Source organism: Pelecanus crispus, chromosome 3 (assembly GCF_030463565.1).
Source record: "Pelecanus crispus isolate bPelCri1 chromosome 3, bPelCri1.pri, whole genome shotgun sequence".
In the NCBI taxonomy this organism is placed as follows: domain Eukaryota; kingdom Metazoa; phylum Chordata; class Aves; order Pelecaniformes; family Pelecanidae; genus Pelecanus; species Pelecanus crispus.
This window is the reverse complement of record NC_134645.1, coordinates 33,362,262-33,385,430: the sequence shown is the minus strand read 5'-3', so window position 1 is coordinate 33,385,430 and position 23,169 is coordinate 33,362,262. Positions and strand designations below refer to the sequence as shown.

Below are 23,169 nucleotides of genomic sequence, written 5' to 3'. Positions count from 1 at the left end.
AAAAATTTCAACTCATACACAAGCCAATAATCTGTCCCCAACAGGTTTTAGATTATTGGCCATAACATATCAAGCTGCATCAGCCAAAAAACTATTATGTACACTCTTTGTACATAGAAAAATGATAAATAAAACCAAGTCATGCATCAATTTGTTTCATATCTTAATGTACCGGTTTTGGCTGGGATAGAGTTAATTTTCTTCATAGTAGCTGGTATGGTGCTGTGTTTTGGATTTGTCATGACACAAACACACCAATGTTTTAGCTACCGCTGAAAAGCACTTACACAACAGCATCTGTTTCTCACACTGCTCTCCAGCAAGTGGGCTGGTGATGTGCAAGAAGTTGGGAGTGGACAAAGGACAGCTGACCCCAACTTATGAAAGGGCTATCCCATACGATGCCATGCCCAGCAATAAAAGGTGGGGGAGAGAAGGAAGAAGGGAGAGGGGTGACATTCAGAGTTATGGCATTTGTTTTCCCAAGCAGCTGTTACACTTGATGGAGGCCTGCTTTCCTTCAGATGGCTGAGCACCTACCTGCTGATGAGAAGCAGTGAACGAATTCATTATTTTGCTTTGATTGCATGCAGAGTTTTTGCTTTCCCTCATAAACTGTCTTTATCTCAACCCACATGTTTTCTCACTTTTACCTTTCCAATTCTCTTCTCCATCCCACCACCAGGGGAAGTAAGCAAGCATCTGTGTGGTATTAGCTGCCTACCAGGGTTAAACCACAACATTCAACTGCATGCGTGTAGTTTGTCAGCTTTATGATCTTCCAGCTTGTTTCCCATCCATGCTTTAAGAATTTCTAAAATTAAGTAATAGTGCAAGAAACAATTGCCTATTAAGCGCAAGAGTTTCAGATTTTTTTCTATGTATATTTACTGCAATTCTGATACCACTGGATTGCATAATTAGCCAAGAAATAGAAGGAGTTTCTTTTGTCTTCAGGCCAAGGAGTTTTAGGAATAGTTTAGAATCTTCTTGCTATTCAGTAACGATACGCCATTTATTTCCAAAGCTCCTCCAACACAGAGACTGACAAATACATTAAGTTGTTTTGCCAGCATTACTAGGAAGCCCCTTTTGAGACTAGTATTACATCTGTTTTCTCTTCCCACTTCAGACATCCATAAGTGGGAAAAAAGATTACACCCAAACTAAGTTAGCTCGCTAATCTGGAAAAGAACCACTTGAGCAACTTCTCTTCCTTTAGATGGTCATCACTACTTTCAACAGGATAAGAGATTACTAAATTAAAAATAATCCAGGTACTACATTGATTATTTAAAGTAATTGTGCAAATTTCCATGGCTTACAGTTGTAACCTAACTCCAAAACCAAAGTTTGTTTGTTCAAAAAATACGTAGATGTGGCAGTTTGGGACATGGTTTAGTAAGCATGGTGGTGTTGGGTTGACGGTTGGACTGATGATCTTAGCGGTCCTTTCCAACCTTAATGATTCTGTTCTAGTTTTACTTTCATTAAAAAAATAATCCAGCCACCAAGCCAGGAAACATGAAATTAATTATTACTCTACCCTTAATTGGTTTAGTGGTGGACTTGGTAGTGTTAGGTTAATGGTTGGACTGTATGATCTTAAAGGTCTTTTCCAACCCAAACGATTCTATGAGAGCATTTGGTTTAGTCTTCCCCATATCTCAGAATGTATTAACAATTACAGATGTAACACAATTGAGGTAGAGTGCGTCTTTTTACGATATTTTACGTGAAAACTGAAAGAAATTAATCTTAAGTGTATATAATGCAATCTGGAGAGGGAGGATCTGATTAACGAGGCAATACAAAAGAGCCTGTCAGAAGACTCTTCAATGGGAATATACCAAATTCAATAACAGGAATACAGAAACAGTTATGAAGAACCCTACTGTTAAATGCAAACTAGAATTTGATTTTGTAATTTTTTTCCTTTGTAACTTTGTTTGCAACTCTGAAATAAAAAGCCTGGCCTTCTTTATTTCTGAATTAAATTAGTTGATCCAGATAAGGTGTGCAAGCACAACTCCAAAGATGTTGTTTAGAGGAACCAGGTGAAGAGCACTTTTCAGGATGCTGTCAACCTAACAGGGCTGGATTTTGGTGAAAAGTTCCTTCACCAGGCTTAAGCCATCGTTCCTACTGTAAAAAGCAGTAAAGTGACACATCATAGCTCTGAGCAACCCCCTAAATCAGGGGGTTGATTCTTTTTCTTCCCCCAAATAAGCAGCAGCATCTCAAAGTTGTGTGCTGTGCCACACACTGCTCTGAAACGGCCAGCTCACTACCATAGATGCAGGTATTATAGCTTGGGAACTCCCAAGGATAAGTTTGGGGTTCCCCCCCCCCCCCCCTTACTAATTTCATTTAGGTAATGGGAGAGAAACACATTTGGGAACTAAAAATATCCACACATGAGGAAAATACTGATTTTTTTGTTTCATATTAACATCCCCAAAGTTTAGCTAGCAGCAGTCCTACCTGGCTATGTCACTGAACTGCTGTCATCAAGCCTATTAAATGTTTTAAAGCACACAGTTCAAGCTCAGAGTCTACTGGAAGAACAGACACACATCACTTCAAATAAATTGTAGTTAAATTCCTCAAATTATAAAGACTGTAGAAAATGTTATGTGTCCTTATTGCTCAATTTTCTGCTCTTTTCAGTTAATTATCCATTAATTTCTTAATGCTAAAATTCTGTTATGCCTGTGAAGCTTCACCACATTTTGCAAATAAGATAGACTTTTTCATTCATGTGTATGCCCTATTACAGACAGTTGTATAATGCAGTTAACTGTTACAGCTGTTTTCTGATCTAGCCAACATGCATCCCAAACCATTTTCAACACAGCAAGCTGTCAAATTAAATGTAATGCAAATACTGCTATCCCCAGTATTTGCACATTTGAAACAGTTTTTTTTCAAAGCCACTTAGATATTACTAGACTCAGGCTCCACAGAGGATTTGTGCCTCATTAGCAGCACTAACTTCCCAAGAATGTTAAATTCTTCAGTGTTATCAGCATTATTCTCATACTAAATCCAAAACACAGCACCATACCAGCTACTAGGAAGAAAATTAACTCTATCCCAGCCAAAACCGGGACAATTTGTTATCCAAAATCTGACAGGAGCTTTTGAAAATTCTACTAAGCACCTAAAACATTCAGTTACAACTAAAAAAAAGTAATCAGTTTGTTAGTTGAAGTACTCTAATAAAAATATTTAATATGAAGATTTGTTAAGGTAGCCAACATTTTTCATTTAACTATGAAGTTTAAATACTAGTGAAAGAGTTTCCATGCAAATGCAGCATAACTTTTAAAAAAACAAACATACAAGAAATAATAGTAAATAAAAGGTGCCGGTTCTCCAGTTTAAAATAAAAAATACTTGAACTCTGACATGTGTTCATGTCATATGTTTATGAACAAACATTAAGCTATGTTTGTTCACCCATAAAGCAATTACATAAATATTAAGTTCAGTACAAAAGCTGTATTTGATAGCAAATGAACATTTTTTTTTTTTAACTTATCAGTAAAAACAAACTACTCATTAGGATTTCTTCCCTGAAGAGTAAAAATATACAAGCAGATTAAAATTCAAGTTTTTAAATGTACAACTTTAATAAATTACTGTTTTAAAACAGGACATTCTGCCAGCTACTTAGTACATTTTTACTGATTAAAAAACCCATTTATTTATATCTTGCTTACTTAAAAATATTTGCCCTGGCTCTTTGTGCCACAAAATGTAATATGCAGCTTAACTATGCAGTTGGCTAGGCCACAAAGTAGCAGCAAAGCAGACCTGGAGAAACAAGCGCAGAAGAGAATCTCCTGCTCCACAAAGCTAAATCCATTTTTTCTAACTCAGGATACCCCCACAATTTACTTATTTCTAACTTGAGATACCTCTGCAAGCTGTAACAGTGTTCCTCCCTGTCAAAGATGGAGCAGAAATCCTTAGTGCATTCAAAATGACTAGTTTATTATCTTACATAAAAGCCACTTTGGGAACTCTTAATTGCTTACATTCATGTTCATTTATCCTGAACCATTAAAACAGCTGTGGTATCAAAAAATTACAGGCACAAATCCAAAAAATTTCAAAAAGTCTGAATGAGCCATATTTTGAAAAATAAGCAATTCTGACATTCTGCCTTGATGACTGAAAGAGCAAATATAAAAATAGCCCAGAATACAGCCAACTCATTAAAATGGAAGAACAGCACATTTCAGAGCATGTATCTTCTGTGCTTCTATCATTTTTGTGGTTTTACAACATACTAAATGTTTTCTCTCTTTACAGTTGTCATTTTACAAATCCACTCCAACAAAAGCATCCAAAAGTTATTTTACACAAACTTCTCTCACATGTACCACCAAATACAAGGGAAATATTTTAATTTGTTTCAGCACATACTTTTAGAAACACAAACACATTATGATCTTTTATCTTCAGTATTCAAGAGGCACTAACAGGACCTTAATGGTTCCAGAATCTCTCCTTTACATACGGATGATACCAAAAGAAAAGCCATATGGATTTTGAATGAATGCATTTTTTCAGAGCATTATTGGAGTCAAACAACAAGCAGAAGCAGCAGCACATTACTGCCTTCTACCAAAAGTTTTGGACAATGAAGACTGGCTGTATAAAATTCTTCCAGAATTACTTTCTTCCAGGTGCATTTCAACAATAAAGTAAATTAAATTCAAACTTGAACACAAAAAGAAAGCAGTAATAAAATATAACCACATGCATACAGAAGTTTTACTGGTAAAGTTAGCTAGCTGAACACACAGTGTACTTTAAAAACCCTTTTCACAACTGTTGTGTCATCTTTTTACCAGGACCTATAGTGACAGGACAAGGGCCAACAGTTTTAAACTGAAAGAGGGTAGATTTAGGTTGTATATAAGGAAGAAATTTTTTACAATGAAGGTGGTGAGACACTGGAACAAGTTGCCCAGAAGAGTTATAGATGTCCCATCATTCCAAGTGTCAAGGTCATGTTGGACGGGGCTTTGAGCAACCTGATCTAGTGTAAGATGTCCCTGCCCACAGCAGGGGGGGTTAGACTGATGGACTTTAAAGGTCCCTTCCAAGTCAAACTATCCTATGATCTCCCCCTCTTTTAATGCCCCCCCAGACCTTTTAAGCTTTTTAAAGAAGCACTCTGCTGCCTTCTCTCATAGCTCTGTGTACAGTCGAGAGAACTTTACACCCATCCTCATTAACCTCTTCGAACTCTTTCTTTCCATGCTGCTGCCCGAAATCCAAAACACCAGCCAAATATAGTTAACACAGCACAGCACTAACAGCATACAGGCCAGTGTCTCATTGCCCTGTACTGCCTATCCTGGGCATGGATCTATTGGTCCTTCTTCTCTGTTGAGAATACAGCTTCTGTGCCGGACAGCTCAACTTCTGCTGTGCATTGCCCCACACAACAGAAATCTGGTCCACAACTTCAGACTGTAGTTGCTGTAAGATTTATCATCTTTTAATTTAAGCTGCCAAGCTAAATCTTTAGTACGCTTTAAGCATGTTTTACATTATTAGACAACCCTGCAGGCACAACTTTTGCTAACTTTACTAGAACATCTGCAGACAACCATGCTCTCTTAGCAAGAAAATTACAAACTTCCATCTCGAAGTTTGCGGCACGCAGGGTCTATGGCCGAGGAGCTTTACCGACATACTACAGGATAAAGACCGACATATGAGAACAGCTGAACACCTGAAACTTCCGGCCACCAGGAAAACCAGAACTCGGAGGTGAAGATGTGGCACCTGTAGCAGGACATCCACCCTTTACGGCCCTTTATCACAGTAAGGGCGCCGAGCACTCAGCTATCCGCGCCTAGCCCCTGCACGCCCCTGGCACACCCTTGAGCGGACAGGGACGGTGACGAGTGGGGACGAGCGAGCCCAAAGCCTAGCCGGCATCCCCGGCCTCACCGTCAGGCAGCCCCGGCTGTGGCCACCGGGCAGGGGCGTACGGCCCCGTCGGGACAGGCTCCCGTCGCCGGGCGGCTTCTCCGCAGGAGGGTCGAGACCGCCCGCCAAACGGGGCCCCGAGGGAGCAACGGGGAACGGCCCCACCAAAGCCGCCGGGCCGGGCCGGGCCGAACCGGGCCCCCAGCTCCCCCGCGCCGCGGGGCGGACTCACCGCTCTCCTTGCCGGCCGCGGCGCTGCCCTGGCGGCGGTGCGGGCAGAGGAAGTCGCGAGCCGCCTCCAGGTCCTGGAAGCAGCCGAAGGGAACCAGGGCGCACGACATGATACCGATACCGCTGCCGCCGCCGCCCAACCCGGAAGCGGTCGCAGACTTCCCTCAGGCCCGGCGCCGCGCAGGGCGCATGCGCGGCGCCGCGCGGCGTGCCCCGCTTCCGTGTGCCGCCGCAGCTGTCACGTGACGCCGGCCGCCGTCGGCCGCGGCCGTTGCTGGGGGGCGGCGGTGGGGCCGGGTCGTGGCGCAGCCCCGGAGGCGCCGGCCGGGGCTCCGTTCCGCCGCGGGCCGGGGGATGGAGCGGGGATCGGGTGGAGCCAGCGGCGGCCGGGCCGGGATCGCGCTCCTTGTCCGGCCGGGCAGCGACGTGGCTGCTCGCGGTGGCGAAACAGCGGCCCCAGGGGAGAGGCGGCGGGGTGGGCAGTGGCGGGCGCTGCTTCCCCGCCGCGGTTCCTGAGGGAATGGCGGCCCGCCTGTCCGCTTTATTCCCTGGCCTTGGAGCCTGCGGCTGGACGGGGCCGCTGGGGTACGCGCTGCCCTACGCCTGCGGCCCTCGGGGCTCGCTCTGCTCAGGGCCCAGGCGCCAGCACCGGGGAGCCCGGGCCTGGCAAACCCCGGAGGAAGAGCAACCCCCAGGTCATGTGGGCTTTTTCAGGGCCAGCTCGTTATGCGGTCAGTGGCAGTAATTGGCATGTGAGAGTTGCGTTGGTGACAATGTCTGGGTACTTGGCAGGGAAGACGTGGCAGCTTCCCAGCCGTTCTGGGTCTAAAGGAAGGTGCTCTGAGATGCCGATAGAATTTCATCATCCAGGCCTAATGATCATCGAATCATAGAGTTGTTTAGGTTGGAAAAGACCTTTAAGATCATCCAGCCCAACCATTAACCTAACATTACCAAGTCCACCACTAAACCAATTCAGGGTACAGTAATAATTTCATGTTTCCTGGCTTGGTGGCTGGATTATTTTTTAATGAAAGTAAAACTAGAACAGAATCATTAAGGTTGGAAAGGATGTCTAAGATCAGTCCAACCATCAACGCACCTCCACCATGCCTACTAAACCATGTCCCCAAGTGCCACGTCTACCCGTTTTTTGAACACCTCCAGGGATGGTGACTCCACCACCTCTCGGGGCAGCCTGTTCCAATGCCTGACCACTCTTTCAGTAAAGAAATTTTTCCTAATATCCAATCTAAACCTCCCCTGATGCAACTTGAGGCCATTTCCTCTCGTCCTATCACTGGTTACTTGGGAGAAGAGACCCACCACCACCTCAAACCAATACAGCCCTAAATGCCTATGTTACTTTAATGAATAGGTAACACCGTTAATGGGTAGTGAGGACGGGGTTTCTTTCAATCTTAATTGCTCTTGCAAACAGAAAGGTTTTTTGGGGGTTTAATGTCAACAAATTTCTGTTCCTTCTCTGGACGCTGAGGTATCTTATTCACAGCAGTGATGATAAGGAGTGAGATTTGCCATGGGGTGACATCAGTATAGTGTTGACTGCTGATCCACAGCCTCAAAAATCTCCTCCTAGGGCAAGGAGAAAAAAAGCATGTGCGAGAACACCACCAGGGGATGTTTTCTGGGCCCCAAAGAAATAGAAATTGCCCTGTCCACATGCCTTTACAATTTTTTTTTTAGATGGATCCTACTTTACCAGGCTTTTTTTTTTAATACAAAATCCTGTTGCTTGTTTTCACACAGATGACTTTTATTTGGTAGATAACAATGTGTGCATGTCTTTAGTAGTTAAAAGCAGAAATGATTGAGCAAGTAGTCCAAGTCGTTCTGAAAGTTTGGTTTGTGGTCTAGGTTTTCTTGCGTGGTCTTTAAACACCTTCTAAGACTGAACTCATTTTTACTAAGAGAAGTTTCATTCCAAACTGAATTCCATTCAGACTTTCCTGAAGACACAGACTGTAACAGGCTATAAACTCTAGAAAATCCTTGTCAGATTTTCAAAAAGACTGGCTTTAACTTATACTGACAACTTTTTAATGTCTTCAGCTGTTCTATTTTGCTGCAGTAATCAGGACCCAATAGCAGTTTTGCCCTTAGCAACAGCAGGGACATTTTGTTTTCACATTCCAAATCTGTGCCGCCTCAGGCAGTACACAGGTTAGACTTGAATTTAAGCAGATGAATAATCCCGTGCCTAGTCAATACAGAGCTGTTTAACCCTGTTTTTCTGCATGGGCATAAAATTACACACTGTGTACCAATGGGAAGGAGGTGCTTCGAAAATAAGGTCACAGTGTGGGAAAGGTTGAAAGCAACTGGTATTGAGGAATGGCTAATGACTTTGAAGGCACTCTAATTAAACATGTAAAGCCTGTGGGGAAAAAAATATTTAATGACATTTTAGATGTGTAACATGCACAGTCACTAGTAATGTCGAGTAAATAAAGAGTATACAAGAAATTAAATTAACAACCTGGTTTGTCATTCTTTCATCCCATTATGAAATTTCCTTATTTAGAGACTAGTGAACAGTGTAAGACTGTCATATTCCTGCCCAGTTTGCTGTACACAAAGAAGTCAAGCTACAAAACTGCTAAGATACTAATTAATGCATAAAATAAGGCAATGAATAATTCAGCAAATGAATTAATATTTCAAAACAGGGTTGAGCCCTGATGAACTCACATTATCACTTGGCTACTGGATTACCTTTTGCGTGTTTGTTATACCTTCTTCAATACTTACTAATTTTTAAATATTCATTATAATTATATGGGAGGCTATTTAAAAAAAGTGCTTTGGAAAGCCTCTGTCATAAATATTAATCAAGTTCTTGAAGCCATTCAGATAAATGCTTAATATCCAAAATTAACAATACATTTACAGTAACAACAACTTCGCAATTTACATAGGTCCTGTCACTTGGAGACCTTAATGCAGTTTACAAAAATGCCTAATTACGGATGTTAGGGATTTTTCACTTGGGGAAATGACGGTAATGAAAAATGGAATCATTCGCTCAGGGTCAATCCACAGATCTGTGGAGTACTGCCAGTGAAATGTTGCTTTCTTCATCGTCAGTGATGATCTCCACCTGTCATTCATTCATGCTAGCTAGCATAAGTGAATGTTATTATACTATCATATGCAGAGTCCTGCATTTGGTCTTTGATAATAAGTGAAAATGAAACCAGCAATTTAGTAATAGTTACAGCAGACACATCTATAACGTCATTCCAGCTTGATAAAAACAATCACCTTATCAAATACATGCATATGTGGCTTCCAAGTAATGCAGTTAGCACTCATGGGGAGGGAGCAAGAATTAATCAGCGTTCAATAAAATGCAGAGAACAGCAGAGAGAATACAGAGCATCTCAGCCGAACATTTGTGCTTATACCAAATCTTTCACTGCTGTCTAATCACAGCTAAGTGTAGAACTGCATCCTTAGATGCCTGAGTAAATGGTGTCTGTCTCATATATGCCAAATATTCACGATTCCCAAAGCTTCATACAACTTACGGTGGTTTGTCACCTCTGAACATCAATTTGCCTACTTATATCTTTATATAAATTCCTAAATTCAGATTTATGTAAAGAAGTATAAAACAAATATATAAATATATAAAGGTATACAAAGAGCTGTATGTCACAAAATTATCTGTCTTGGGATATCTGTAACAGACCTTTCTGTCTATCCAGTGGATAAGGCATTGAATTCTTTGTTCTGAGCTCCCACACGGTCACGAGGCAGAACTGGGGCAGGGCTAGAAGCATGAAGATTCATTACTGCTGTTACAGACAGTTTATGAAATTTAGTAAAGGTTGTATTTGAAGAACAGAGGATGGAAGGATGCGTTTGATATTTCTCTTTTCCTGTAAATTACATTTCTTGCATGTAGAAAAATATATGCTAAGCCTGAGTTTGTGGAGGGAAAACAACATACTGAAGAAATTACTTCCATTTCGTCCCTAGACTAGATGTTCTGACCAACAGCAAAGGCAGGATAGGAGTGAAGATAGGGAGGGCCAGACATTACATCTCTCCTGATCATTCTGATTTGGGTTAAGTCTGGATTCAAGCAACCATTTTCCTCTCTGCATACTTAGGTGGGCCACTGCAGGCAGCTCCAGCTGAAATTTGTCTACAACAGCCTGTAAGACTTAACAAAATTGTGGCTGTGCCTTGCTCCAAATTCATCCTTTGCAACTTGGGGTAATGTGGAAGGCATGAAGAGTAGCGTCTCAACTTGGCTACACTGGAGTTTTTATTCACAGATCTTTCTGGAGAGAGATTTACTATCCTGGCCTTCAATTAAAAGAATATTTTTACTCAAACTCTAGATAATCTGAATCCTAAATTCATTTTCCAGATTTTTATTTTTGAAGTAATAAGATTTTTAAGATAATCTGGATCTTTTTTAATCATTGAATGTTTGTGATGGATGTTGCCCACTCAGAGATTTATCTTCTGCGTTTCTTTATTTTCACCTAAAGATGTGGTTTAAACACTGTTTTAACAGAGAGCCAAGGTATATTCCCATATACAGATACCTGCAGAGGATGGTGAAGACCCCCAAAGTTTTCCTAAAGTTTCCTCTGCATTTTTGGAAGGCAGTCTTGGGACAGAAGGGATCTGTACCTACATATCCATCTTGGAAATGCCAGGCCTCCTGGTTGGACATCGCAACACTCAATCCCCTAATTTCTGTGTAATAGTGTTACCCACATTCCTCCTTGGTACACTTCGGGTTTATGTGAAGTTGTAAGTGCTGGGATTTGATTCACTATAATCCATGCCTAGTGCTTAATAATAGAAAATTTTAGGTCTGTATATATGCATCCAAAACATATCTGTTGTGCGCACTTGATTCCTGTCCTGCGCTGAGCCAGTATTTTTTTATTTGAAAAAACAGTTCTGGAAATGAAAGCAAACCCTGCCCCTCCAACATGTCTGCCAGTGTGTAGCAGTACAATGTGTGGCGTCAAAGCCTAGAGGGAGACAATCTGTCTTGCTCCTTTTTTTCTCACCTTCCTGGGCCAGACTCAGACTGGCATCCCTGCCTGCGTGTTATCTCTGCATGTGGAGGGTAGCTGTTGCTAAGCAACTGTGGACCAGGCACCACAGCCTGGTTTTAAAATGGAGAATTAACTAAATTAGTTTTGATGAAGACAAGATATAGCTGAAGAGCAGGCAGGAGCAAGAAAGAAAAAGCAGCCGTGATATGCACTAGAGAACAGAAGGTGTCCAAGCAGAAATGGGAGTTTTGAAAGCAAAGAGGGAATGATGTATGTGGCACAAGTGGAAGAAGTAAATAGAGAATGAGGTGTTCTTCAAGGCAAGCGCTGTCTCTATAGTTGTCCATCACCTAGCACAGCAATGAGCCAAATCTAGGGGTCTTCAAGGATGCTATCATAATATAAACACGTGAACAAAAAGTGCTGCGACAGAACCTTCTACCTCTGCCTTTTGCTGGTCCTGATTTAAACGCAGCCTCTCAGCCACCTCTAATAGGAGATACAGAATAATATGGAAAGAGAAGTGAGGGAATTTAATAGTTGAGATTTCTGACGTGGGTAATTGTTACCTCTGTTGACTCCTTGAGCCACCCTGGCTTGCATGACATCAAGCCTGCAGTGGCCTTGGGTGACTGCGCAGTGACTGGGGACTCACTGCATATTTTTTGTAACCCTAACAATGTCACTACTGCATTCATGCATAGCCCATAAAGAATTTTTCTTCCAATAAGAACATTCTGTACTAACTAAGTGTGGCCAAATCTCATTCTTTTGTATTGCCTGAGTTCCTCGACCCCAGAATCCAGATCATAGCATTCCATGAAAAAGCACATTGGCTATTGGGCTCAGTATCTTACATTGTTCTTCTAGAGACATAAAGCCTAAGCAAAAAATATACAAGTTTTTCTGAGCATATTAATGTTTTGTCATTAATTCACTGCAATAGTACTTATTCCTGTCTATGTTCACTTTTCATGAATATTTCAGCAAATAATTTCACAGGCTGAAATAGTCTTAGGGAAAAAAGTATGCAAATATTGAAGAACGTTGCCAAAAAAGCCCTGTACTACAACTGTGATTCTAGCAGTTACACCCCCCCAGTCATGGAGCATATGCGTACCCCACTGAATTTTTCATCTAGTGATGACAAATCAATATGAATGAGAATTCAAATATTGAATATTTAGACTGGAAAATTTACAGGCCAAGAATTCTTTGTTGCAATTAATTTGTGAGTGAATCTGAACAAGCTTAACACAGTTTTCTGCTCTTCAGAACGTTGAAAACAAAAGCAGAGAGAAATAAGTAAGGTAATTGCTTTTCAGCAATGCAGCTTTGCTTGTAGTGGGTATCAGTCAATCATTTGTTCTATTTCTCTCCTGCTCTTAAATGTCAGCAATAGATTTTAAGAGATCTTATTTCACAAATATATCTTCAGACAACTTTCAGATACTACTCTGAGTTTTACATTAAGTCAGATAGTTAAATCTCATCGGCTTATTCAGTGACAGTGCAATAAGATGGATTTCTTACATGATTCATATCTCTGAAGTACATTTTTTCAAATAATTGGTTGTCTCATTAGAATATTATATATCTGGGTTTTCAGCACGTAAGCTAGAACTCTCTAGAGAGGTGCTTAAAAGTCAGGGACCTCTCTTTTGGGTTTGGTATTTTTAAGAATGCAGCTGACATAGCCATAGGTGCTGTATCATTCCTGCTTTGCTAACATGCTATCAATCAAGCAAAAAAATACTCATTTTCTGTATTTTAAGTTCATCTTTTCAATGTCTTTATTCATTCCAGTAAGACTTTGATGTCACAGATCTGAGAGAAATATGAGGGAGAGATATAAACATAGAGAAGAAAGGATGCCTAGTCTTCATGATCCTTAATGAGAGAAAACCTGAATGTCAGCAAAGCAAATCTACCATCTCAGAGGATGAGCTCAGACTGCCATCTGGGGGATTTAGGGCTGATAAATCTGGCTGAAGGGCTGAGAAATTTAGCCTGCGTGGTGGATCTAACTGGGTACCTTCCAGTAGTCAAAGCATTCACTGCAAATATCTTATCCAGTGAACTTTTTACTGAGTTGTTCAGTTTGCAAACTCTTGGCAAACCTGGCCTGATTTCTGAGTACTTGCAGAATTGTTTGGGTGAATAATTTTTGATCTACAGCCTGTTCTCAAACTTCCCTTCAACATGTTTCTGATCTGTGACTGGTTACTTAATTTACATGGGATTTTTGTTCAATTTTGGTTGGGGTTTTTTTGCCCTTTGTTTCCTTTTAAAGAAGTAAAATATGCTGAATGGTAAAGAGTGGTTAATAAAAAAAAAAAACATGCTATCATAGGTCACCTGTCTGTGATCATCACCAGAAGACAAAAGGACCATCAGTCTCTATCCAGGCATTCATACGAAGTTGGAGAAATGCTTCCCTAAAGTTTGTGTATACAATATTGGGTTTGTGTAAGTTTTATGAATAATGTAACAAACACCATCTAACATAGCAGCTGGCTAGAGTGATAACTGCCATCCACAAATGCTTGTAATGAAATTGTCACTGGAGTGCAAGCAGAAGGCAGGCCTGAGCTGTCAAACCACAGGAGTGGCAGGAGCTGGGGGTGCAAGACAGCTTGACAGGGGTCAGCAGAGGCTTTTGTTATAGAGTAGATCAAGCTACATTCGTCCACATCATGCTGGTTCCAGGTATCACCACAATTCCTTGGAACAAGAGAATATTTCTTATTCCAAGTAGTGGATTCTTCTAGTCATGTTTGAGTATTTTAGCTTATTGCCACGTATTTCTCTAGAGAAGCCCTCTAGGGCAGGGGAAGGCATTCCTGGATCATTTCCTAGGGATGTTGGGATACTGCAAAAATGGGGCAGTGGCATCTGCACTGTCTACACGTTTCCGATGTCTCTAATTTCACATACTGTTTGTCTTATCTTTACTCTTAATATACACACCCAGACAAGACTTTTGAGTGACAGGGCAGGTTTTGTTTCTAGTGGCAATTGAATTATCACAGCTTAGCCAAGACACTTTATTTCTTTGCATCTGCTTTCATCTTTCCTGAGGGGCAATAACAGTAATAAGAAATTATCCTACGTCTCTGCATGCAAATAATTCTTCTTTTACTTGAGGCAGTTTTCTCTCGTCTTGGTAAAAATGGGATTCCCTGTCTATCAGCCATCAGCTTAAAAGGTGATTCTAGTTAAAGATCTGTAAGAGCTGAATCTAGTTATTTTCTGCAGTAGCTTAGATGATGACATGAACTGAACAGTAAATGAAAATACAGGTGATTGCGGATTCCTCTCTACATAGATGTAAGCAGGCTGAGACTGAGTAAAAAGCAGATCATTTATATAGTGTGTTTTTGAGATTTTTCTGAAATGAATAGATCTGGTCAACAGTCATTAGACATGTTTTCCTATACATAGGGAGAAATCTCAACCTTATCTGTGCCGGAGTAAGCTTTACAGCCAGGCATTATGTTTGGTTTTCATCCACAGTTTAAGAACAGAAGAGCTCAGCAGTGAGTCTGAGCAGTGCTCTTTAGTGATTTTTTGAGAACCACAAAATTTGTTGTTTGTAAGCCACGCAGCCCTTTCCAGCTGAGATCAGGATAGTGGTAGTATCTGAAAAAATTCTGCAAAACTGGAGCCTGCGAACTGCCATTCTTTCCTTAGCACATTCATTTTATTATTTTACACATTCAGAAGCATGAAATATAAATAAACTAAAGTAAGGGAAGTGTATCTTAGAGATGCACACAGATACACAATGTTGTCTCTAATTTCCCTTTCATGTTTTTGCATTGATCTCTAAATTATTTCCTTTTTTCCTATGGAGGAAGCACCCTATCAGCAGGAAACAAATAACTGAATTTCTCTTATTGCCCTCAGAATAATCTTTCTTCCTAACAATTATTCATGTAGCAAAGGGCTTATCCACACATGCACAGAAGGTTACAAATCTACACTCAGCATCCAAAGAGATTCTCACAGCTATTTTAGAAAGGAAAAAGTTTTGCTAGTCCTCTTGACTCTTTAATCCATGGCAGTGGTTATTCATGACCAGAGCAGAAATGGGATTGGCACTACCTATTATTTTCAATAGTGTGGATGTGGTCAGTGCGACTGGATTGCAAATTGGATTAAGGCTGCAGACATAGCATTTCTGTTGAAGTGCTTTCTCTATCATCTTCCTACCTAACCAAGGTAATGAATCACATCAAAATCAGAATGCCATTTATTAAGGTGTACTTAAAGATCTGTGAACATGTTTTCACAAATACTAAACGAATAGTAATTTGTCTTTTAAATCCCCAGTTAAGAGCATCAGTAGATAACCAATCTGTTTATATAATCATGGAGAATTAATGGCTGTTAAGATATGACCAATTTACATCCTGTTGTCATCTGTTCAGTTCAGCGGGATTTTACTAACTTTTCTTATTTCTATATGTAACTCCAGAGAAGTAGAGAGACCAAAGGCAGTCTCTCATTGTTAGAAGACATAAGGAAAGGGAACATCCATAAAAGCCTCTGAGATGATGTACTGCATGCACAAAGCAAGCAGCTGTGTATTGCTGAGCTGGATGACATGGTTAGGAGTCCAGATCTCGGCTATAACTATGAAAATTGCATGATTTATGCCTCCTGAGAGAAATGAACAACCTCTAGATAGAGAAGGGAGACAGACTGGCTGCTAGCTTTAAGTTCTCTGTAATTTATTTAACTTCATAGTGCCATGGGCTCGTTAGATTGGCCAGTGTCACAAGCACCGAGTATGCCAGTGGGCTAACAGTTAATCCCATTAGCATTAGCTGCTTAGTTTCTAAAACTGGAACCGAAATACTGGATGACAGTCTTATTCAGCTTCATTATTTCAGCTAGACCTCTCCTTCAGATTTGAAGACCTACACAGCATGAAAAATAAATTCTCAAAAGAAATTAGGTTGGCAGGGCACGTTTCTCTTCACCCTTTCAAACTGTCTGCACAGAACAGCGTGTGTTTATCGTGCAGAAAGAGAGTGCGATTACAGTACTTACATAAATGGCTTTCTAAATTGGCATTTTAAACAGAGGTTTTGAGATGATCCTGTCTGGATATACCTATTATACCAATTTCAAATCATAAAAAAATGCTAACCCCCTTTTTATGCAACTGTACTTGTATAGGTTTCAGGAAGAAAATTGTATTTCCTGTGTTTTTATTTATGCTGTTATCCTTTCAAGAGTCTATCAGAGTATTACATTCATGAAGTGAAGGCAAACTGAGTAGCTAACACAGCCACCTCTTCACGATCGCATCTCAGAAATGGCAGTAACTCCTCTTACACATCAGCCATGTGGTTCTAGGGAGAAGATATCCTCCTGAGTTCTGTAGCATGGACATCAATACCTTAGCCTTTACATTTTTTTTCACAGGTTCAGGAAGATAACATGCCTTTGACATTTAGTTTGGGAGGGGTTTTTTGGTAAATGCAACTGCAGCTGTGATTCACTCAGCAGCAATCGGACTTTGCGTGTGTGCAGGAGGCAGAGCTACTGAGGGAGGAAATAAAAAAAAAAATCAACTCAAGAGACCCTTTCTTCCCTAGAAGGGTTGGTTTGGTTTGGTTTCAAAGTGTAATGGTGGTGGAGGAAAGACACCAAGCTACGCATGTACTGATCATCCCTTTACATTTCTGATGGCTGATTAAAATCAAAGGAGTGATGGCTGATAGCAAAAGCAGCATGCAGTTCGTCTTCTAAAGCTATAGCGAAACAGAAGCAGCACACGCTTCTGGAGTTACAGGAGACAGGAGGGTGTGCAGCTCAGAGCAGGATCTGGTCCTGTGTTTCCTAGTTTACTAGTAAAAACCAATATGTGATTCCTATGTATTGCTGTTAGAGGGCAGCAGATATCCTAAATAAGGTCACCGGACACTGCGGCCTAGTTCTGCCAGGGCTTTGCGGCATCTGCAATGGCAGAGAAATGTTGCCCAGCACTCATTGCAGCCTCTGGGTCTAGTCAGCTATGAATTTTCTAAGCTTCAGTTTTTCATGTTAATATTTTCCATGCTCTATCTTTCTTAGCACAGGCTTTCTTGAGAATTTGAACAGTTTTACAACCATCTTCAGGATGGCAGTTAATCTAAAATCTATGATTCCGCTAATGCCAAAAAAATTCCTATCAAGCTTTTCTTCAAATCACCGAATGTTTCTAACATTCAAGAGTGGAATTTTTAGAAAAGTGTAATGCTGGACTCTAGAGCTTTTTAGATTTTTATAAACTTACCAAATTCTATTATAAAATTCTGATACAACCACTTAAACCTGTTGAATGTCTGCTTTTTAAGCTTGCAGATATTTCATCAATACTGTGCTTTTACTCTCTTTATCAGGATACCTGCATGTCCTTCTCTTCCTTCAGCTCTCATCACACCTCTGTGATCTTGGGGCTGGCGGAAAAGCAAACAAACAAACAAACAACTGGCCTAGGATTCTGGAAGCTTTTAAAGTTTCAATTATTTCAATGACGGTAATTTAACAATTAGTTAAAGTGTTAAGTAAAACTGCATATCCTGACCTAGGAGACCATCCTGTGGCAGCTAAGTCCTGCAGATTCAATTGCCCTGTGGAGGAACTATATCTTTAAATATTGTCCATTTAACTACACTGCTTTCCAAAGGAAACTGTCTGTACGCCTAGCTCTGATACCTATAAATACTAGTCTAAAAAAGGCATTTAATTGGCTCCTCTGGATTTTTTGTTTAAACAGTAGAAAGTTCAGTTCTTCAAAATATTTTCTTTCTGGAAAGGTGTAGGATCTCCCTCTAAAGGCGGCATGCAAAGAAAGGTAACAGCGTATTACTTTACTGCCTGCTTGAACTCAACAGCCCAAGAAATCTAATAAATGAATCCAGGAGTCTCTGTTGTCATTCCACATCAGTGTCGTAGAGTTATATCTGTGAAAGCTCAGTTTTCTTTCAAAAATTGTGCAGGCAACAGCATCAAGATCAAGCTGGTTTTGTTTGTTATTACTTTACATAAATAATCAAACACCAAATATCTGGAAATGCCACAATTCATATCATAGCCAGGACGTGCAAGTACACTTCTCCCCATGTCTCATGACTCATCCTCTGCCAACCAACTTTCATGTGTGAGGTAAGAAGGATCCCAAACACATTCCTGCCATACTGTCTGTCTGTCCCATACATCTGAGAGAACAAGTGTCTCCTGGAGAAAGCGGAATATCATTATATAGGCTGTACTGCAATGCACGCACGTAAAGGAGAAGAATCGAAGCTGCGCATACAGCCTTAATTCTGGCATTTCTGACTCTAGGTGCTTGACTTTTAAAGTGCTTGAGTTCTGTCTTTTATTAAAATAAGGACATCACCTTACCTTGTTGACCCAGGATTGACCCAAGACCTCACAGGTCCCAATTCCATTTAAATAAATGTCAGAAATTCTCACCGATTTGAAGAGAAGCAGGACCAAACCTGTATTAAAATGCCAGAGTGCCTGAGCCACTTTGGAAGCTGCTTCTCAAGGCTGGTGGGGGAAGTCACAGCCCTCATGGATTCTCCTCTGGCCACAGCAGCACTGATGGCAAGGGCAGCAGCATCTCCCCTGTGCCTCACAAAATGGAAGGTGGTATTAATACTGTAGCTAAAATAATGCATATAAAATACATAGGTGTTTTATTCCTTTCTGGCTTCTGGTCCCCTAGAAAGTACCACTAAACAGCTTACAGTTAGAATTTTAATAACTCTGAGTTGTATTAAAAATTCAAGGGATTTGTTATTGCACAATCTCTTCCTAGTGGTAAATACTCAACATAAAATAGCAGAAAAGTCAAACTGTAACTTGCTATTTTAATAAATTAATACTTCTTTTTTTTCAGACAATGAAAATAAAAGCTGTTCTAGCAGCACAGAGACTTGTAAGTGTAGGTTCCATTAAAATTTCTAAAGGCATGTGCATAAATAAATCTAATCAAGTTCACTGCTGAAATAAAATTGCTTGCTTTAGTGCAGTTTCTTCAGAAAGTCTAGTTTCAGCTAGAGAGGAACATTCCCCATTGGAAGGTCTTTACTTACCATCCATTACTCATTACTGGATTTATTTCAATAAATTAATTAAATAAATAATAAATTAATTAATAAGTAATAATAAAATAAATTTAAATAAAGCCCATTAGTATGGGGCATCTCATTAATGAAGAAATTATATGAAAGGAATACTGTCAGACTACTTTTCATTGTTTATGTTGAGAAGAAAAAGAATTCAGCAACGAGCCAATAGAAAACTTTGCTCTATGCAGGCCACGTTTTAATTTGGAGAAAGCAGATGCAAATCCTCTGAAAATCTGTGCCCGAATCAGAAGTGAACAGTAGCATTAGTTAAGGAAAAAAAAAAAAAATTAGTATGGCAAAGGAGTGAACCATTTTAGTACACAGTGGGTATTTAATAGATCTCATATGGACACTTGTAACTCCTGTCTGTGGGGGCCCAGTTGTAGCACCCCAGCTCACCTTGCTGTGCCCCGCTAGTTCTTCCTGCTCAGGGTCCTTCACAGGAAGCTATTGAGGGCAGTGTTTCTGCTGATCTATGCAACCAAGCCAGTATAAAAGAACTAAGATAAGGAAGTGAATGTCTGCGTTATTCCACATTTAGCCCTATGAGTTCAGAATTTCACCTCATCAGGTTTTGGGTGTATTTTTGTTTGTTTTGTTAATGCAAAACTTAGGATGCAAACTCTGCCTAGTTGTTCAACTTCATCATTAGATCTTAAATAGAAACGTGTGTGTTCAGGAGTCATTTATTCTTTCTCCTCTTTTGAATATAGGTATTGGTTCTTCCTATGATTTTGCACTTCAGGGATTGCTGTTGCTTTGGAAGAATTATTCAGAAGGTCTGTGCTATACAAATAATCAGTGATCTGCACGAAAAGAGAGACCTTCAACAGTTACTTAGTTTCAGACTGCTTCTCTTGGAAATCCTGACTAAACATATCAGCTTGATTAAGGATACTGAATATAAATGTTTCCTCACAAATAAAATGAAGTCAGAGGTTTGCACGTGCGATGTCCACTCGACACCTCCAATATTTAATAAATCCCTGTCATAAGGGATGTTAGTAAAGAAAGGTGTAGGCTGCAGAAAGGGCTGTGCCATGAGAAATTTTTCATTTGGACAGTAGCTTTTTTACAGGCTCAGCCTAAAGAAAAGTTAGATTTAGGGTTGAGAGAAAGGGAGACCCTGGAGAGATGCAGCTGCAGTGGGGCTAGAGAAGGGCACCCAAAGGGAAGTGTGGGCTGTGGAGGGACCTGGGTTGTAAGAACTTTTTTCCTGGGTAATGGCTGGTTGCCTGTGTTCAATGATAATCCTCAGAGTATGGTTATTTTTAGGGTTAGGATTCAGGATTCAGATTTTTAGGGTTAGGTGTGGGTTGAGTGAAAGCCTAGAGCTGCAGTTGGAGTGGGACTACAAAGGGCCTGCCAAAGGAAAGCATGGGCTGTGAAGAGAACAGGCTGTGAGAATTTTTTCTAATGGTAAAGCGGTTACAGGGTGGACATCAGCCAGTCCAGTGAAAATTGTCTGCTCTCCTGTTGAATGAAGATAACGCTCAGGCTCAGCAAAATATAATCTAGTGTTGTCTTCCTTCCCTTTCTGACATTCATTTCTGCAGATGGTTAATAAGAACAGCCTATTTAAACAGAACATCATATTGTTAAATATGCTAACATCCCGAAGACCCAGGCTCCTGTACCAGTTTTATTCTAACTTGTTAAAGGAATCATTCATTACTTCATTAAATATCTTACTTTTCTCTTAAGCATTCCTGCCTGACCTGTGGTCATTTTAAGAACTCATTCTTTTTTCCCAGTCTCATATTTTTCAAGTCCTCTTCTTTCCTAATCCACTTTTTTCTTTTTTTTTTTAAGGCACATGTACTACACCAAGGTCAGTGACAGCAACAACTGAACTGTATTTTTTATATGCATTCAGTTTTATTAAAGAAATTAGTTCATGACTGCGGAAACAGCTATTAGTAGCAGGAACAATTTGTTTCGGCTGAAAGCAGAAGAGAAAATGTCGATGTGCTAACTTTTTTTTTCTTTAACTGAAAGAATGGGGTAGCTCTAGAAAAGAAAAGGTTTCTTTGTACCAGTTTCTCAGTGTAGAGTCTGAGGCTGTCCAGGAATAATTCTCTACCTGGTTCACTGAGACCAGCCCTCAGGTGGGGAATTAACAATGATGCATTCTCAAATAAAAGCTTCAACCTGCAATCCAGATACAAATACCCTTGGATTTTCATAGTGTATAGAGCTGCAGCCAGATGTGAGTATCACTGCTGGTACTTGCCTCCTGTACAAATAAGGAAAATCTGAATAGGGTAGATAGCAATAACTTTAATGCTTTTTAGCCAGTGGACATCTCAACAGAAAACTTTGGAGATGTGTGCAGGTGCCTGTGGACATTTGTGGAATGCAACAGACCTTTAAGGAAACAATATCATACAAAACAAGAACAGCATGGGTTATTAATTTTCAGAATGATATGAACAGAATGGTAATATTAAATAAAGAAAAATAAATATTAAATAAAGAAAAAAGAAAGAAATCTCCATTACCTTGTGTCATGGTTTAGCCCCAGCCAGCAACTAAGCACCACGCAGCCGCTCGCTCACTCCCCCTACCCTGATGGGATGGGGGAGAGAATCGGAGGAGTAAGAGTGAGAAACACTCCTGGGTTGAGATAAGAATAGTTTAATAATTGAAATAAAGTAAAATAGTAATGCTAATAGTAACAGTATAATAATGATAATAATAATAATGATACACGAAGCAAGTGATGCACAATGCAATTTCTCACCACCCGCTGACCGATACCCAGACAGTTCCCGAGCAGCGATCGCTGCTCCCTGGCCACCCCCCCCCAGTTTATATACTGAGCATGATGTCATATGGTATGGAATAGCCCTTTGGTCAGTTTGGATCAACTATTCTGGCTGTGCCCCCTCCCAGTTTCTTGTGCCCCTGGCAGAGCATGGGAAGCTGAAAAGTCCTTGACTAGCATAAGCAGTACTCAGCAACAACTAAAAACATCAGCGTGTTATCAACATTCTTCTACTAAATCCAAAACACAGCACTATGCCTGCTGCTAGGAAGAAAATTAACTCTATCCCAGCCGAAACCAGGACACCTTGTGACAGATCCAGGAGCTTTCTCCAGTGGACCCCTTTCTCCACGCAATCTAAGCTGCCACACACCTGCTGCTGCAAGCTTTGCGGGGCTGCAGCAGACACAGAGAGGATTCGTCCCCTGGCAAAGCTTTCTGTGAGGTGTTTTTGGCTTGGTTGTGCATCAGAGAAAGCGGAGTATGAAAGCCCAGAACATGCAACTGCTCTGGGGATACGTGGGAGCACATTGGTTCAGGAGTCCTAGCCTGAGGCTGCTGTCCAGCCTGGCTGCTCTCCTGAGGTGTCCGCCTACACCTCTAGCTACAAAATTTGCTCAAGTAATTTCTGAAAAATGGCTACAGTGAGCATAAAAGAGCAGTCCATCATGACTTTTAGAAGATATTTTTTATTGTTTGGATACTCTAAGCTGAACGTAAAAATACAATTTGAGCAGACAGCCAAAATACCCACTAATTAACTTTAACTTCCTCCCACGTCACCCTAGGAGCAGGCTGTAGCTGGAAATAGTTAGTTATAGGAGACCTCTAAAACTTTTACTGTTTCATTTTTTAACTACTTTGTCCTACTTGACCACAGTTTGCAGCTAGGGGAATGAACCTGTTTGCACTTTGTTGCTAACGCTGGCCTGTCACGGAGAGCTTTCTGTGGCTGCATTTCCACAGACAGGAAGAATGTGACTTAAATGTCAAGTCATTATACCAGATTAAAATGAGAGACAGTGAGTTTTGC

The 23,169-nt window shown here is 40.6% G+C and overlaps 1 protein-coding gene across 2 annotated transcripts in view; it reads right to left on the bottom strand.

Moving 5' to 3' along the window:
- RAB3GAP2 (RAB3 GTPase activating non-catalytic protein subunit 2) overlaps positions 1-6,296 on the bottom strand; it is a 46,066-nt gene extending 39,770 nt beyond the window's left edge. For both annotated transcript variants that reach the window (XM_075707089.1, XM_075707090.1), the window contains exon 1: positions 6,188-6,296. In XM_075707089.1, coding sequence (XP_075563204.1) covers positions 6,188-6,296 — 109 coding nt within the window. The remainder of the gene's footprint in view (positions 1-6,187) is intronic.
- Between the last annotated feature and the right edge of the window lie 16,873 nt (positions 6,297-23,169).